Raw genomic sequence first — 18,798 nt, 5'->3', positions numbered from 1 at the left:
TCATTTCTAAGTAACAATTAATTTAACAAGGACTGTTACTGCCTTGCTAAAGCACACACCTGTGCTTTCATAATTAAATGTCAATAAAGTCCTGGGGATTGCTAGAGTGTTGGTAGTTTATGACTGTTCTGTGCAACTTTGACATTGTAGTTAGAAAATTCAGTTTACCACAAGGACATATTCAAAAGGATGCTGTGTAAGACTGGCACATCCTAAGATTATTGCTATTTTCTAAAACTGTAAATAAGCACCAATTAATGAAATTGTTTTCAAGTAACAGCTAACCTCAACATTCTGCAACGTTCACCATTTAGGTTATATTAAACATCCTATCAAGATAAACTGCATCGTTTAGTATCTGTGGAAAACATTCTAGATGCAATAATCTATCTCTATCTGCAGGAATACAGCATGGATTCCTTGGTGCTCTGCAAAGTTTGCCAAATAAGTATGATACTATTTTGCATGCACTTTCTCTTTTTTTAAAATCAGGAGGGTTGAATTAGTTTCTAAAATTATAAATAAGCCTTCTATAACTCTTAAAACCACACTGAACACAAACTCCATTTGGAGTGACAATTGCCATTCACATTATTGCGAGAGTTGAGGTATTCTTGAAGAGAAAAGGCACCAGCGAAGTTGTTGGATCTGGATGTACTGAATCACATGTTCAGTTAACTTAATGCCCTATTGAAGAAAAAGACAAATTTCAGTACACTATTTTTTTCTAAATCTCTAAATTGGCTTGGCTTCAAGATGGGCACACATTCATACTGTTTGAAATCCCTCACTTCACCATCGCCATTTAGCTATCTCTTTGGATTTTGAAAGGCACGGAGCCAGCAGGCATACAGATAACTGCCTCTCATGTGGGGAAGAGAACAAGTTTTACTTACTGTAAAACTGGCCACAATAAAGGCAACCAGCAGAGAGAACTCATGACAGTGGTCTGAGTAGAGTGAAAAACAAGCTCTCCTCCAAGTCAGAAATCTCAGACTTTTTCCACACACAGAAAAGAAAGGGGCTACCCACTTTAAAAATAAGACTTGGACAAGTATTTTAGAGTCAAAAACCTTCAGCATGTTATTTTGTCTCTTTGCTCGGTCGTTCAAGGGCTTAATGTGAAAACCGTGAGTCATTATGAACTAATATGCCCACTTACTTGGGCTTCCACTCCTCAATGGTGAAGGACTGCGACTTCGAGACAACTGCAAGAAGAACAGGAAATAAAACACAGCTGTGCTAAAGAACTATACCTAAGAAAAGCACCTGAAGACCCATCAACATTCAAAAAATTTGTACATGTTACTCTGTCAGTGCAGCTCCACTGCTACAAAGTCAAATTCAACACCTTTCTAGTTTCTTTCACACCCTGCACAGACACAAAAAAGTGAGTCTTACCCAAAGCCTCTCACATTTTCAATATTCACATTTTAAGTTGAGGGCACCTATGTTATTTTAATAACATGGTCTAACAATTAGAAAAATATACATTATTTTTACAGAAATAGTTAAAAATATTGTGTAACTATACCATATGGTAACGTTTCACATATCTTATTAGTGCCACCTCAGTTCTTCCCCTCCTGCCCGCCCTACACTATTTTTCTGCTCCTTTGAGGCATTAGAGGGTAAATTTAGATTACTAATTCCAGGAGGCAGAGACCATGTGCTGTATATGTACTGCAAGATGACTAAAACACTTCCAGATGATGCAGTTAGTTATTCAGAATGGTACTGAAGCAAGGGGGAGTAGGGGGAAAGCATTCTGAGATCCACAGCTGAAACTTCTGAGAATTTAGCTATGATCTACTTTTCATACAGTATCTCCACTGAAAATTATGCCAGGCAATAACTGTCTGTCGGTTCAGCTTCACCTCATTCCAGACCCAGCAAAGGCATTTATTCCCAATGTTAAAATGTACATGTGGCACATAAGCATTTTTAAAAGGTTGCCTATGTTCCGAGTTTAAAATACCTGATGCTGTTTATATTATAAGCATTCAGCTGGGGCTTACATGATGACATAGAAGAGGACTGGTGCTACGGCTGCGGCTTCTGCTTCTACGAGACCACTACAAAAGAAGAGTTTGACAAACCTCTTTTGAGAGAGGGCATTTAATAAAGACAGACTTAGCAAGAAGACTTGCCATGCTAGAGACAGGGCTTGAGGACAAAGAGCAAACAGTAAACTTTCTCCATACAACAGGCTCTACATCTGTATAATGAATATGTTAAGGAAAATGGAACTATTCATTCTAAATACAGGATGAGGCACTAAAACCTACCTGATATTTGATATACACAATTCCAGCCATATAGGGAACAATCAAGAACTTATCTTTTTAATTTTAAAACAGTGTTTAAATCCAATGACTGCCCTTAATATGTTCCTTAACAAAAGTACGTACCAGTGCTCCTCTTTTTGTAACTGCCTCTCCTTTCACAACTACAACATCATTTTCCATCAGAGCAGGCCATACATGATAGGCCACCAAGGCAGCTGTGAAATCAGAGTCAAAACTACGATGGTACCTGTTGAAACACAGAGTACAAGAAATGTCTGCATATAAGTGCCAAAAGATAAACATGATGCTTCAAGGCATCAGTGCTGATAAAAAGCAGAACACTAGTTACAGGTTAAAAACATCTTTCTTGAGAATATTTCTGTATCACAGAAATGGGTATTCTTTAAGTGAACCTGTAAAAGAAATGCCTTTGTAAGACAGACTTAGCGGAATACGCTGTCTACTTATACTGAGACACACTCCAACAAAGCCATCCCACACTTCAAGAAGGCCACTAGACCATATTCTTGCATAAGCCCCACACAAGCCAGGGTCCTTGGGTCCACTGACAGATTAAATCTCCTGAGCAGCATTCTGGCAGGCATAGTCATCCCATCTTCCTGAAATATCTTGCTAAATCAAGACCCTTACAAAGGATATTACAGAAATACTCTACCTCAACTATAAAGTTACATCCTAGTATCTTATCAGACTTAAGAGGCAGTTTTATTAGCAAGATCCTCAGATACTGATAATGAAACAGTGACTTTTTAGCTAAGAAAGATTATTTTGAAGGCCTGTATTCACATATCAGATATACATATCTCCCTAAGTCTACAATATTGGCTGAATAACACGTGTCTGGTTTTGTGGATTCAAACTCAAAACAAGCACTAAATAACTGAAATAAAAAATAGCAATGCATCTATACATTACTAATGTATATACAATAGCAATTTACATAAAACAACATTGTAAACAAAGGCATGAAGCTCTGTATGGCGGAAGGTATAGGGTATGATGAGGTTTGGCCAGCCCTTTTATAGAATGGTATCACACAGAACTAACAGAGTTATTTTAATTCCTACAAATTTTTCTCCATCTCTGTGTACCATACATATATGCTACACACGTAAACATACATATGCCACATATTTATCTATATAGATAGATAGATGTGTGTATATATGTCTCCCGCAGCAGCATATATAAACACATTACACCTGTTTTTTTGAAGGCCACACACATCAAGTAGCTGGAGAAGACTATACCATAGCATTGCTGCCTTCTTAATTCAGCCAATAGCCTTGGGTATCAAGTAGCTAACTGCCCAGTATTTGGACAGGATCATTAAGTAGTCATGTATACTTTGCACTCTCCTGTTCAAGGGCCACGTTTATCTTTTCTGTTTCTCTCGTTGGCTGCTCAAGCTCTTCCCAATCTGGATTCCATACTATTTCAAATTATTATTAGAAACCTCCTATTGGTGTGGCTTTTCTTGCTTTTGAGAGCAGTTTTTTAGAGCTATCAATCCCATTAGTTTTCTTGAAGACATGGAAGTACCCTACAGTTCTCTGCCAGCTAACAAAGCAGCCAGCCCTGACCCTATGGAAAAAAGAAAAACTCTGTTACAGTGTGCAGTTTTTAAAAAAATTTTCCATTTTTAAAAGGCATTTTTCTTTTTGCTCAGCTCTAAACCAGAGGAGATAGGAGTGTATTAAGATCCATATGTTGTACAGCAGCCACAGCCTGAAAGTCACAGCACACATATTGATGATCCTGGTATCAAGCACCAACTGCCAGATCTCAGTAAACATTACTTTTAGAAAATGGGCCAGAAAGGAGGAACAAAGATGCACATATTTTATAAACGCTGGAGGCAGATAGAGACTAAACAGGGAAAGGAAAGCTGATTATAATTTTCCTCTTAAAGGATAAATTAAATATGCTCTAGAGACTGAAGTTTCTCCAGAAGATTGCTCTGCTGTTCATTAAAAAAGCTGTTAACACTGGTCTACATCCTGGCATTTATATACCATCATAAACCTTAAAGACACACCAAATTCACTACAGACAAGGAATATTTGCCCCAAATTAATGTTTAGCATCAATCTTAAACCTTTATATTAATTAGGAAAGAAGTAGACAATACAACCTGATGGATTTTTTTTAATAGTAAGAATACAACTTAAAATAAAAGAGTTCTTACTTGGTCTCACTGAAAAGTTCTCCATCAGTATCAAAGGCAATATCAAGAGGAGGAACGAGTGTCTGCATTGAAAAAGCCACACGGCACAACTCTTGAATCAAAGTGCTGATCACAATGAAATCAATTTCTGGTGGAAATGAAATCTTTGGGTTGATGTTCATGGAGCGAATTACTTCCTGAAAATAAATGCAATTGAGTAATTTGAGCTCACTAACACTTTTATTCATGGGCAAGTATGGAAATCCCTCCTAAATACACCTCTCAGCTTTCCAGATTTAAAAATCATTACAAGAAGTTCCCAGCAATGTTGTCTTAGGCTATTCCAGAAAATATTAGCTTGAGAAAGAATGTGCTGTTATTTTACAAATAAATATGAGCTACAACATTGACATCAATCTTCGGAGGGAGATGCAGTTTTTCAGCAGAGCACAGAGTTTAAGAAAAATATTAAATTTAGCTTACATTTTTTTGATTAAGACAGTTACACTGTATCTTGCCAAAAATATTATTCTGGCAGACAGAGACATTCACAGGCAAGTAAAACAAGTGATTACTGGGCCATGCCACAATATTATTTTGGAAAATAAACTGCTACAAGACATAAAATCCATGTGATAAACTTTTTTCCTTCTTCAAGTTACAGTGCATTTCTAGTTTACACACTGCAAATTTATTAGCTACTGAAATAGATCAATACATCACCTCCCCACTGCCTTTGACTTACGTTGACACTGGCTTGAACGTCATACAGATCCTCATGGCGAACTATGTAGTCCAGGACAGCATCTTCAAGTGACTCAGGCCCCGAGTGACCTAGAGACAGAGTCTCTCTTACACGTATTTTGAACTGCCTGTAGGCCATCTTTGCTGCATGAAAAGACTCCTGCAAACATAAAGAACATCTAGTTAAATCCAGTAGACTGAGATTAATTTTTTTTCAGTTACCTGAGAGGATGAACTTAACCCAGTATCATCATTGTAAGGAAGAATATAAAATGCTGCTGTAAAAGTGAAATTTAAAAATGGTACTCATCTGGGAGGACTTTTCTGATTAAATCAAGTGTGATTTATTTGCAGAAGACACAATTGAAAAGCTTCCCACCTAACCTTCTGTTTTTATGTAGAATTCCATCACACACACAATCAATGGAATCACATTCAAAGATATCAGGAGCAGAAGTCAGTAACAGCATTTTATGTGCCACCGCCTAACGTGTTAGACAGGAGCACCTCTTGTCTATTGGGAAGAAAGGTTGAATTGGAGAGTGTAAACTGAACGACAGCTGTGGGGAAAAAACTTCAGTAAGTTAAAAGTGCTTGGGATCACACACATTAAGAGACACACTGCCTCTCTGACACAGGTATGTACTACATCAATTTTATAGAAAATAAGATTAAGTACAGAAAAATGAAAACACATTTCTTCAGACTGAGCTCATAGTAAATGTGAGGTATCTAGGTAATTTCAAGGGACCCAGTAAAACTAGAAAAGCACATAGCTACAGGCAGGAGGGAAGCATGATATGGAAAGATTTTTAGCTTTCTAAAATGTAGTATTCCCAAAAGAATTAATCTAAATGAGGCAGTGTTGTTTAGTGCAGGAATCATCTACCTTTCAGAGCCATTCTGGCTTCTTATGCGCCCCTTTAGCACCTGTTCTAATTTTGGGACAGGACAGTCAGAAAAGGACACTAAATCGAGAGTTCAATGTAAAAGTGTGAGGGAAATAAAAGGAAAATCAAAAGGGAAAAAAGAAGAGAAGTTTTCTTCTCTGTACTTCACAGAAATGCTAATTTACACACTATTTAATCCAATCCAGCCATAATATTTTATAAAACACTTCTGGCCTGTAAAACAAGAAAATTTTTTTTCTTACCACAGCTGCAATGTATATTATCCTCTGCACCATCTCGATGTCACTGATGTATGTCCTCAAAAGGGTCTCTGCATCCAAGCGTTCTCGAGCATAAATGTCACCAAAGCGAGCTATCAGGCAGGCGCGACGCGAAGCATTTGTATGTCTGGCTCGGCCAGGTGAGCAGTTCTTCAGAGGAACGGGACTAGGTGACTTGCTCTCACTGTGCCTTGGGGAAGGAGAGTGGCTCCGTGCAAGCCTATGACAGACACACAAAAAAGCATGACACTTCACCATTCTCAGATGCTTTTGCCTAGTGCACAGAGTTTCGTGTCAATTTAATTATTACCAGGGTAAGCTGAGATTTTGAGCCAACATAATTAAAGAAGTAAAGCTGCAGCTGGTTAGTCTAGTATGAAGGCATTTGTGTCAATATATTTTATGGGCTGGAGCCTGAACAATAAAAGTAAAGTAATTCCTTAAGTGTGTACAGCCAAGCACTTTGTTCTGGGGAAACACATTTTCAACTAGTAATACTTTGGAGATTTGTTCCTCTTTCAGTACCACTGAAGAGTTGTAAAGTCAAACAAGTGAGAATATAACAAGTTCTGCCCTGTAATGGTACAGTATTCAAAGAGGACTTATAAAAAGAGATGGGTTTTTTTTTGTTTATCCCATACAGTTGCTCTCAATGTATTTTGTAAAGCTGCTCTCTTTGCTGTTCTGCCAGAAACTTAATATAGCTGCCTGAAATTAAAATATTCAGGCACTAGCAGAAATCAGTTAAAAAATTGTGTTCCTTCATAAAAAAGTAAAAAAGCTTAGCTTTTGTTTATACTTCAATTTAAAATGAGGAGGGAATTCATGCTACCTAACATGAACAATTTCTCTGCTTCAGTGACTTCTCTGAATAACGCCTCTACCTGCTCTGAAGAACAGACTTTTGGGCATCCAGGATAGAAATCTCATCCCGCAGTATTTGAATCTGCTGCTTATAATCATTCAGACGATCTAACTTCCTCAGGGCATCCTTCTCTTGGGCACGGGAAGTCTTCAGACTTAACCACACAGAATAAAGTCAGTCACAAGATGTCCTTCTACCAATGCAAAGCATCTATCAATTAATCCTCATCAAACAAAAAGAACAGAAAAGAGGAGAAATATTCAGCAACCTCCTTATGCTGAAATACAGGGAAATCAAGACTTTAAAAAAGCATACTCCAAAGCATACTCTTAATTACACTTCAAAATGTGAAAGTCTACTGTGGCAGGAGACTGGTTACACTGTACTTTATGGTACAGTAGAGATCACTGGTTAACATTTGGTATCCTTGCACTAGCTCAGATGATGAGGTATAAGAAAGAAACCAGTTTCTTTGCTGGAATATATTACTCAGTCAAAGGATATGACCAATTATGTTATTCAAGTAATATTAAAAGCTAATGGTTCCTCTCCTGCTCTCCCCAAGAGAAGCAGTGTTTCTTAAACATTGGCAGTCAACCAGTTAAGCAAGTTTATCTTCTGTCCTTTACTCTTACTTAATATTAGAAATTGTCCCAAATCTGCTTTCCCTCCTAACATAGATATTACTGTTGTTTTCTTCGTTTAAAAAAAGAAAAAAAAAAAAAAAAAAGGATGCTTTCTATTCATTTTGGAGGCATTCAGTCTGTCCTTCCTTTTCTTTACTGAAGGACCCTGGTGAGATTTTTGAGGATCTGAACCAATGAAAGCTGTAACAAGCTTCCTGTTCGGACTTTTTAAGGAGTAGGCTGACTGAGGAGACAACAGGTAATAAGGCCAGCACATTTGCTAAGAGGAAAGACTGTCCTAACCTGGGTAGGAAAAGCTGCAGATACTCTTACAATCCTATGGACATCCTTAGTCAGCTCCTTCAGCACTGACTTCTAGCAGAATAGTAGTAAAAGAGGCCTAAAGAATTCTGATACAAAAAACAACGGGGAAAGGAAAGTAGATTTGGGAAGACAAGTTCTAGAGATAAAGATGGGGGAAAATCATTATGTACCCAAAAAAAAAAGGTGAAAAACCCCCTATATAATATACAACACATTGCCATGATAGACAATGAAGACAGACAATGCAGTGTTAATAACTATCCAACAGAAAGGATAAATAAAAAGTAATCATTTCACTTCCGTGTTATTTTCTTTCTGTTATTTACCCCTATTCACATGGGGATTTTTCAGAAAGTTTTAAAGCAATTTTTGATGCTCTTTTTCTCACTGCTGTGAGATCCACAAAGCTTCATCATGACTGCAGATGATGATTACAAATACAAACAGATGCTTAATTGTAGGTCTGCCTTCATCAGGAGAGGCAAAAAAAACCCCCAAAACAGGAGAGCACATGACAGACTGAAACCAGCAGAAATACCTGCATCTTTCATTGTTCATGACAAGTCACATGGCAAATTACAAACATAAGAAAAACCACCACTAAAAAGGAATGTTTCTTTCTTTGTAAGAAAAACTAAATACCAAAAGGAAAAAAACAACTTTAAGACAGGCACATTTATGAACTACCAATGCTGACTTTTGTAAGCCTTAACAATAATAATTTCCATGCTAATTAAATCTATGCAGTATTCAGAGTTTCCCCTGTTTTATTGTTCATTCACTTTACTGCTAAATATTAATCTGAAATGCAGAGAGTATTATCATCTTTCTGTTAAGTTTAAAGAGATGTAGATAACATAGTTAGAAAACTCAGAACCATTTTTATAATCCACTTTTATTTCACAGCTATAACTACTGTTTTAAACTCCACCATCTAACCATTTAAAAATAAAATAGGCATCTTCAACCAGTTTCTCAGGAGAAAATACAACAGCCTTGAGAATTTGTGTCAAGTATCTGCTTAATGCTGTTTGGATAAAGCAGCCTACTGCTACCTTCCAGTTTCAAACAATTCATTAATGGTAAAGTTCGTCACAGTTCCCCCAGTCCTTGGGCTAAGCCCCAATCATTCAGTCAGATTGCCTTGAAATTCAAGGCAAGAACAACTCCACCTATGTAATTTTTGGCCAGATGCCTGTTTAACCTATTTTTAAGAGCCCCCTGCAACAGCGATATTACAAGGTCTTGAGGTAACTGATTCAAGCTACCATATTGGCTGTTATTAATTACAACCATGTTTATCAAAACTTCTGCCTGCCAATGTATATAACAGGTCCTCCGTACAGCAGATCAAGAAAGAGAAGTCCTCTTGACCTCATTTACTTCAAAGTGAGCCGTCTGGCTTTGTTAAGTTTGATTAGACCTCGGCACGAGTCCAAGCACCCTAGTAGTGAGCTTCCATTTATAATAGTACTAATAGGATTTTGTTCAGTCTGCATGTAACAAGTTTTTATTACACTTTATTTTTTTCTTCCCCTGAAGACCTTCTAATGACTTTTAAATATTGATCATTATTCATTAAAAAAATTGTATTTTCCTTCATAATTCTGCAGCAAATAGCTAAATCCTGTTATAATTAATATCTTGATATAAAAAAGCTTATACTGGCTATAGAATTTAATTATATTGAGTCTAGACCACATTTGCTCTAACAGCCCGGGAGACCAAGATATCTTGCAAAACATGCTTTGATTTAAGTATGTGAGACAGACAGACTATAGACAAGTGGAATGAGATCATTAGCTATTACAAAAGTCTCAAAAAACAAGTTTACGGACAAAGATGCAAAGGACACTCCTGACAAACTGTTCCTTGTGTAAAAAAAAGTCCTGCCCTAGGTGTCACAGATCAGTCCTGACCTCACTTTCTCCACTTTTAGAAGGATTCTGGTTTTGACAGGCAGGTGAAGACTAGGCAAATCTGATTTCACCCAACTAAAAGGGTTCAAATTTTGAAAAGATGATTCACAGAACATGAAAAATAGCACCTTTGCTTCAATCAAAGTTGAACACCCAGGCAGAAGATGCAAGTGTAGAGTGCCAACTAAACTGGGAGCGAACGTGAACCATAAGTAAGTGGAGATTACGGAATTCCTGAATTCACGGGAAGACGGGAATGTTTTATTCTTCTGTCATTAGTACAAACGGCAACATGAATTTCTGTCCAGTCTGCGTTAAGACCTACACATGGGAATTGTGAGATGCTTTATTCCCTACTAATGGTTTTAATCGGGAAGACAGCAGTCGGGTTATATCTAAGAATCAAAGAGTTATATGAGCTACTTTTCACCCAGCTAATCAAAAGAGCCCATTTTATGTGAATATGAGTTTATGCCCCAGGTAGCCATCCAAAAAATTAAAATGCAAACTGATCAACACGTGCTAGGAAAGTCCATGGATGACATCTGACAATTAGCATTATTCTAGAAGCAATGATAAACATCCAGAGATGAACAAGTGATCTTCAACTTTATATTGGAAGTAGAAACTCTAATGGCCTGAGGTTTTCTTGTTTGCTTATCTTTATCAGGAGTAGCTCATCCTCTCAGTTGCCCTAAAAGGAAAGATAAACTCGTGGACAGTTATGTCCTTTCCTACAGTGTAAGCAGCAAAGTAAAGTTTCCTCCATTTTTAAGAGCAGCAATGTTATTTAACTGAAAGGCTGCAAGCATTTATTTAACAAGTATGACTATATTTCTGTTGTTGAAATGTCAGTTATCACAAGAATTCACATGCTGTTGGAATTAGTTTCAACTACCTTTGTATTCTTTTCTGATAATATAACACACCAAAAAAAAAAAAGCCACCCCAAACCAAAACAAATACATGGGCTACATTTCATTACACTGAAGATTTATTACTGCTTCTAGAACTACCTGTAGGTCAAGTCACAAAAGGAAATTAGTTTTTAAGGACCTCTGTATTTAAATGGAAAGGTAGGTCCCACAGCTGCACCCTTAGCAATCCAGATTAACTTCCCAGATGTGACCAACACACTTAGAAACTCAAAAAACATTTTTAAACCAGAGATGTCAACGTTACCAATAGCCATTACGTCTGTGCAGACAGGCAAAAGGATTTGGCAAAAATAGTCTAAAAGAAAAAGCCATATAAAGAACTTCGTCTTTTTTTTTTTTTTTTTTTTTTTAAACACACATGCTACTTCCAAGAGCATCATAGCAAATTGCAAACAATGGTTTCCGGCTATATTCAGAATACGGTTCTCTCCCGTGTAACTTCATCTACAAGATTCAAATACTATCAAGCTGCTAGTTTCAATGTAATCCTTCCTCTGTCCTAAAGAAAAAAGGGTAGAAGTTCATCCATAAGGGTTCTTCTCACATGGATCTACTTATGCTAATTCTCTCTATAATCAAGAAATAAATCTACAGGATGTTAAGAAGCTAGACCTATGTTTGCTATAGTATAGGACAGTGTAGAATAAACAGAACCCACTCAGGTAAATGACAGACTGTGTCTCTGCATGCTGACTTTCTGTCACAAATACCCCAAGATTCAATTTTTCTTACGCTGCTTTTAGCTGAACAATTTCATCTTCTGCTGCCAAAAGAGTAGTGGATGATTTGGTCTTTGTGTCTTCAAGAGCCAGCTGGGTTTTTGCCAGACTGCAAGAAAAATTAATAACCTTCATGGTAAAGGCAGAGATTCTACCAGAGAATTTTCACAGAATCACAGATTCTGTGAATCTAATTCTGTGAATTTAATATGACAAACTGACTGTTTAGGCAGACCAAGTCCATACCAATTTAACATATGAAAACAATCACAGTGGGCTTTGTGCAGACTACCAGCACACAAATAGCTTTTAAAAAGTCGTATCTGACTATGCAATAACAGCATTATTTTGCTACGACCCATTATTTTTCATTAAGACTCGATTCCAGTTTCTCTATTGATTTCAACAATTTACAACATTCAGAATGACTTCACTGTCCATAAATGGGGTATCTTGGGGCATGAAGTCTCTTTCTCCTGCACCTGTCCCCTGCCTGACAATAACTACACAATCATGACTTCGTACTGCATCACCTTGAAAGGATCAGTTCTGAAACTTCCATGCATGACTTTGTCTCTGCTTGAATTACCTCTTCTCAACCCTCCGCCTTCCAGATTTCTACCTTTGCAAACCACAGCCACCACCTCTCTGACCTGACTGTACAGAGAAATGCAACCCACAAAATGGTATAAAAGCTTTACCACTGATTTCCCACTTCTTGCAGGAGCTACCCAAAATGACTTTTTCTCGTACTGCAAACTGCCACACACTCACTCCAATCTGTATTAGTGAATAACTTTCCTTGTACTTCTCACCTTGACAATCCAACACTTCTCCCCAGCTCAGCAAATAATCTGTTTCTATCCACACAGGAGCACAGGATGAAATGCCTCACCCCTAAACCAACCTTTGTATATACCTGAACCACAGAATGGTTCAGGTTGGTAGAGACCTCTGGAGGACACCTAGTCCAACCCCCCCTGCTAAAGCGGGGCCACCTAGAGCCAATTGCCCAGGACCACGTCCAGACAGCTTTTGAATATCTCCAAGGATGGAGACTTCACAACCTCCCTGGGCAACCTGTGCCAGTGCTCAGTCACCCACACAGTAAAAAAGGGTTTCCTGATGCTTAGAGGGAACCTCCTGTGTTTCAGTTTGTGCCCACTGCCTCTGGTCCTGTCACTGGGCACCACTGAAAAGATCCTGGCTCTGTCTTCTTTACACCCTCCCTTCAGGGATATATGTTAATAAGATATACCAATCTCTCATAACTCTTCTCGATAGTTAGAACTATCAACAGAAAACAACTCCTTTGCTTATTAAACCTTCCAGGCTGGAATTATTTTGCAATATTACCTAATTCTGGCAAACCAGTTGAAATGCCAAGAACAAAAAACCTCTCTCTTCTTCCAGATGTTGTGGGGTCCTTCTCTGTCCCACCTTGTCATTTTTGATATTTAATGTATACTGCAAGAACAGATTGGATGGGTCTTTGAGCAATCTAACCTCATGGAAGATGTCCCTGCCAACAGCAGAGGGGTTGGACTAGATGATCTTTGATGGTCCCTTCCAACCCAAACAATTCTGTGATTCTACAGTTCTATGAAAGCAGGAGATATCTGCAAGATTAGAATACAGGATGAAATATTCTATTGAACCTCTTTCCTCTAATCTGGCTAATACAGTTTGCAGTTCTCAGAACTTGATATTCTTGGAATCGCTTAGTAAGAGCATTAAATTATATCACTTACTGTACTGACCCAAGGACTGTGAACATTCATTGTTCTCACGGTAATAGGATGCATGAGGAAGCGTCTGTCACTTGGAGCTACCTCTGAAATGACCCTGGAAGCAGCACTAACTGCACAAATTTGTTTCTGAAGCGATTAAGTCATTCTGAGACTGCAGTGCTCCACAAAATGTGTTTTATGCAATCAGAAAAAAACTGTTCAGTCCTAGTCACTTATTTGAAAATCCGTCTGTCTTTCTTCCTCCATCTTACCACAGTGGGTTTTGATCTTCTTAGATGTTCACTTACAAATTACATACCATAACTAATTATGACATGTTGTACATCCTTCAATAAATTTTGCACTATAGCTACTAAATCGATTTTTATCAAGGTTTGCTCAGTACACACCAGTCCATCAACTACAATTCCACTAGGATGGTCATGCACTATACAAAACCCTTTTGTCTAGAGCACTGGCTTGTCTTCCAAATCCTCTACCAGAATAAAACCTATCAAGTCAATCTATGAATGCTGGTATGACTGTATCATTTGTACCCCACTTTGGACACATACGGTCAATCCAGAGCCTAGATGCATTTTGAAGCTCTGATTAAGCCAGAAATGAAATATTTTGCAAACCTCCATCAGTATTTAGATGTCAAGAGAAAAATATGGATTGTTGTTGAAAAACAGAAAACAAACAAGAAGAGTCACAGTTAATTTCCCTACTCTTGTTGCACATGGTTGAGCTGTAGACGAGTTGAAGTCAGTTCTTCCTGCAGCTCTTGCAATTGAAAAGTCTGACTGCTAGCCAGCTCTCTCAGCTGCCTCTCTCTCTCAATTGAATCCTACGATGAAACACAAAAATCACACTGCTTGAATGTTCCACCTTATAGAATCCTTCAGCAATGTGATACAGCATTATTAGAAGATGTCTTCCTAAACATTTTGGTAAAGACCATTTCTTAAATAATTGAAAACAAAAGCAATTGCATACCTTCTAAAGACATAAGCAATACCTTCCAGGCACACAAAACAAAGACTCAATTATATTAGGAGAAATATTCACTTCATTTACACCTCATGATTAGGAACATGGAAGGTCTGCATATGCAGATTTACTACCTGTATACACGTCATCTGAGCAAAGTGTTCTTGCAGATGTGTTGCATGGGGTTTTTTTCCAGTCAGTCATCTTCTGACTGACTATATCATTAACTCAAGTGAAGTTTTTGGGAAGTCTTGTACACCAAATAACAGAAAGTTATTAGAACTAAGGAAGCAACTATTGTCATTCCAGAAAGCACACTACTACAGGTGCAGCTCTGTCTTTAACAATCTATAGATTTGCCTGATACTTCTGGAATGAAAAAGGTAACTGTGCAACAGGCTTTTCTTTAAATTTTGAATGTCACGTGCAATGACAAATCCATAACTGGTGTACTGTCATTTAATAACATCATTATTTTACATTTTGGGGTTTTTTTTTGTCAGAACCCTACTCCTGCAACACACTAGAATCTGACTCGGAAGGGATATCACTTATCACTTTTCATTTGTCCTTATTTTAATTGTGAAAGATTTTGACAGAAGAGGTGTAAAAATGAGAAGTCAGAAAACATGGAGACATCACTGTCAGATCTCAAGATCTTCAACATTTTCCCCTAGTCTGCATCAACCAACACTCTTTCTTTCAAAGCACAAAGCCACAGCAGATATATCTTTCCTGATGAACTGTTAGTACTACAACCCCTTCAGTAAATACCAAATACATACTAACTGCAAACATCAAGGTGCATGGTGGTATCATGATGGACATGAGCACTTCCCCTCCCTCCCCCCCTCCTTCTGGAGCTATTATAATGCTCAGATACTAAACAAAGATTTTTTTTTTCCTTCAAAAAAATAAAAGGAGCTCACAGATAAATGCATGGAGTTTTATACACACCTTCAGCTTACACATGTATTTTCACATAGTGTTAGGTTTTTACTAATAGAGATATGGCATAAATACTTATATGATGTCATTGTAAATGTAACATAATTCTTTACCTAGAAAAGGAAAGCAGTACAAGAACATAGCTTGTCTTAAAAAGCAAATTCCTCCATATTGTTACTCATTGTTGTCAAAGAGCATAAGCCCTAGAAGGCCAAAAGTAACTTTAATGACCTCTTCGATTTCCCTTTCAAAGGAAATGTAAGATAAGACAGATAAATAGCACAGTTGTCTCCATGAGCGACTAAGGACATATTTCATTAAACAAAATCAGGGAGGGAAGCTGTTATTAACAGAAAGTCATTAAAGCTATCCTGCAGGTATAAACTCACACCCTTAAAATAAATTTCCTACATACCTGAGTGAGAGAGAGGTTGGTTTCAAAGAGCCTTCCTGAAGTAGCACAGGAAAAACAAGTCCCTAGCCATGGCAGGAGACGAGTTTTTATTGTTTCCACACCTGCATAATGTCCACCTAAGAAAATACATACATTAAGATGCTGTGAGAACACTTACAGAAAGAGCCAGAGCTTGAAAAGATGACATGTGTGAAATGTGCTTGTAATAAGACAAGGCATTTATTTACCTTCTTGAGATGTTTCATTGAGGATTGTGAAGAGCTGCCCTTGAATCTCAGAATTCAATTCTATTATTTCACAGCATCGGTTCAGATTCTGATCACAGGAATTAATCTGTAAATTAATGTGTATTAATACATCTGCCTGGGCTTTCTTAAAATGATTCCTGTTATGATCATTACATTTTTTTTTCCTATAATTACATCTTCCCAACCTTTCCTGACTGCATCCCCTAGAATACTTATCTTTAAAAGGTTCACATTGTTAACAGGCAAACAAACAAAACATCAGGACTTCTGTCACCTGGTTAATTCACTACTTGGGAAAACTTACTGCTTTCCCCATTCATAAATAAGATGCAACCACAAATACCTCTAAAAGAAGAATCATAATAATTGTGGATCTGTGCTAAAAATCTTTCAACACAGAATTTTTAAAATAATAAGATAGGAGATTACTGGATGAAAAAACATTAGTCCAAAATCTGCTTTTCCATATTAGCTGAAATAATACATATAAGGCTATTATCTTGCTTTGTCAACTGCCACATGAGGCCTCCATGCAATTTCATCTGATTTTTAAGTGTTACCAACTGAAACAAATACTACTGAAGAATGGGCAAAATCCAGCATTATGCATAGGAAACAACAGAAGAGCAAAACTACACCACTTTCAGCAAATGTAATTCTGAAAAGGAGTTGATGGGGTTCATCTGTCCAGGATGCTACTGCACCTGCCAGGGGAACACATACTTTGTACCTGCTTCCTTAATCTTTATCTATAACCCGTGTATCATCTTCAATGTAGATCACCCTCTAGGTCTTCAGGCTTTAATAGCTCCATATGGTTTTTACAAGCTTCCAAAACAGCTAAAACTCCCACCCATGCCCCTGTCAGCTTGCATTTTGATTGCTGCAACATGCTTTCCTCTGGCCTCAAGGAGCACAGCCTCACCCCGCTAACCTCCACCAGAACACCACTTTTGCAGTGGTGCATTTTTCCAGCTCATTACACTGACATAACACCCATGGTGCTTCCACCTGCCAGTTCCTCCTTTTCCACAACAGCAGCCTGAAGCTGCTCACCTTCACTTCCCAAGACCTCGCAGACTACCCTCACCTCCCTTATTATGGAGAGTTCAGCCCCCACTATTGCTCTGCCCCCCGAGGTCTACCTTCACCATCCATGTGGAAGATTTTAAAATGAATGCCTCTGTTCTTCTCGTCTGGTGTCCTTCACTCTGTGGTAGCTTTACAGGCTACCCTCAAACTCCTCCTTAAAACCGTCCTTTGCCATGAATCCTGCAGAGTTTGACTGGTCATTAATGTGTTGTAACTCCCAAAAAAAAAGGAGCTGGCTTTACTTGAGGAGGCTACACCTCTGCTCAGCACCTTTCCTCAGCAACCATAGCACACTGTAGGTGCTTACAGGCTCATGACCAAATCAACTATCAGTGTCCTGAAGTTAATGAAACCTGGGGACACAGGAGTGACAACCCTGTCAAGACTGTTTCTGCCAAGAAAATTCCCAATTTTCAAATCTCAGTTCCCTTCATGTTATCTTTCCCTAAATTTTACACCCTCTCTCCTGCTTCCACTATTTTGCCTCCTCAGTCTCCTGTTGCCTCATCCTCCTCCATGCATCCCATTACATCCATCTCCAGCCTTCTCCTCACCCATACCTGAAACTCTTTGCTTACACCTGCTTCCCCCCTTCCAAAGCCCTTCTGCAGCCATGCTGTCTGGCAGCAGCCTCTCAGCTCTGACAGGTTTCCCACCCCAAAAAGCCAGGAAGATGGACGACCCCGTTCTCACTTTCAACATCCTTTTTCCTCACATTTTCCTGACTGTTCCCAGGCCACAGGCGACTCCTTCCGAGCACACCCTCACCCGTGGTCCTTCCATCTGCCGGTCTGCTACCACAGAACTCTTTTCTGATCCAGACTCGGCCATTACAGACCAAATACCACTGTTAACCTCCAGCCCTGGCTTTCAGTGAACCTTGTCACAGGCAAAAAAAGAAAATATCTGAAGCTGGGAGTGCTACCGGCACTGGGTGTTAAGATTGTGCTAACTGGGTGCACGTGTGGGTCAACGTCCCAAACCGGCTTTCTGACCCCCAAGCGGCGACCACCACCCGCTCCCCACGGCCAGGACGGCCGGCTGCAGGTTTCGGTTGCACCGGACTAAGGGCACCCGCTCCCGGGAGGCGGTGGGGGCCGCCGCCGCTCCGCGTCCCGCCGTCACCGCGGAAACCGCCGCACGGCCCGGGCACCGCGCCAACGGCGCCGCTGCCGGCGGCCTCCCGCCCCCTGAGAGCCCGCGGGGTGAGGCGGGACGCCCTCCATACAGCCCCCCGGAAGGCGCGGTTTCCCCCCGCCGGCGGCCGCGGCCCACCTCGTAGTCCCGGTACCAGCTCTCCAGCTTCTCCTGCAGCACCCGGCCGCTCTCCGCGCCGACCAGCCTCCTCAAGCCGTCAGCCATGGCCGGCTGTCAGCTCGCTCCCGGGGTTGGGTTGGGTTGGGATGGGATGGGATGGGACGGGCTGCGCCGGTTGTCCTGTCCCGTCCCGTCCCGTCCCGTCCTCGTCCCCCCGGGAGCCCTCCGAGGGTGGGCGGCGCGGAAAAGGGGGGGGAGCTGGTACCGCCGGCCCGGGACCGCTGCTCTGGGTGACACCGCGTTCGCGCCGCCTTTATACTCGTCATTGTAACG

The 18,798-nt window shown here is 39.6% G+C and overlaps 1 protein-coding gene across 2 annotated transcripts; it reads right to left on the bottom strand.

The window, feature by feature from the left end:
- Positions 1 to 671: 671 nt before the first annotated feature.
- SPATA18 (spermatogenesis associated 18) lies at positions 672 to 18,570 on the bottom strand. Of its 2 annotated transcripts, XM_009816113.2 has the most exons (13): positions 17,977 to 18,039; positions 16,096 to 16,201; positions 15,869 to 15,984; positions 14,244 to 14,362; positions 11,796 to 11,891; positions 7,276 to 7,410; positions 6,374 to 6,611; positions 5,222 to 5,380; positions 4,498 to 4,673; positions 2,412 to 2,535; positions 2,019 to 2,075; positions 1,163 to 1,208; positions 672 to 687 (listed from the first exon to the last, which is right to left on the bottom strand). In XM_009816113.2, exons 1-13 carry the CDS (start codon positions 18,037 to 18,039, stop codon positions 680 to 682), a joined length of 1,443 nt encoding a protein of 480 aa, XP_009814415.2. In that variant the 3' UTR covers positions 672 to 679. The 2 variants fall into 2 exon arrangements, with proteins under 2 accessions (XP_009814415.2, XP_059674078.1); XM_059818095.1 differs by lacking the exons at positions 672 to 687; positions 11,796 to 11,891; positions 17,977 to 18,039 and adding an exon at positions 18,484 to 18,570 and having other exon boundaries at positions 1,146 to 1,208.
- Positions 18,571 to 18,798: the final 228 nt, after the last annotated feature.

This window comes from Gavia stellata, chromosome 5 (assembly GCF_030936135.1).
Source record: "Gavia stellata isolate bGavSte3 chromosome 5, bGavSte3.hap2, whole genome shotgun sequence".
In the NCBI taxonomy this organism is placed as follows: domain Eukaryota; kingdom Metazoa; phylum Chordata; class Aves; order Gaviiformes; family Gaviidae; genus Gavia; species Gavia stellata.
Note: the sequence above shows the minus strand (reverse complement) of the source record. Positions and strands in the feature narration are given on the sequence as shown.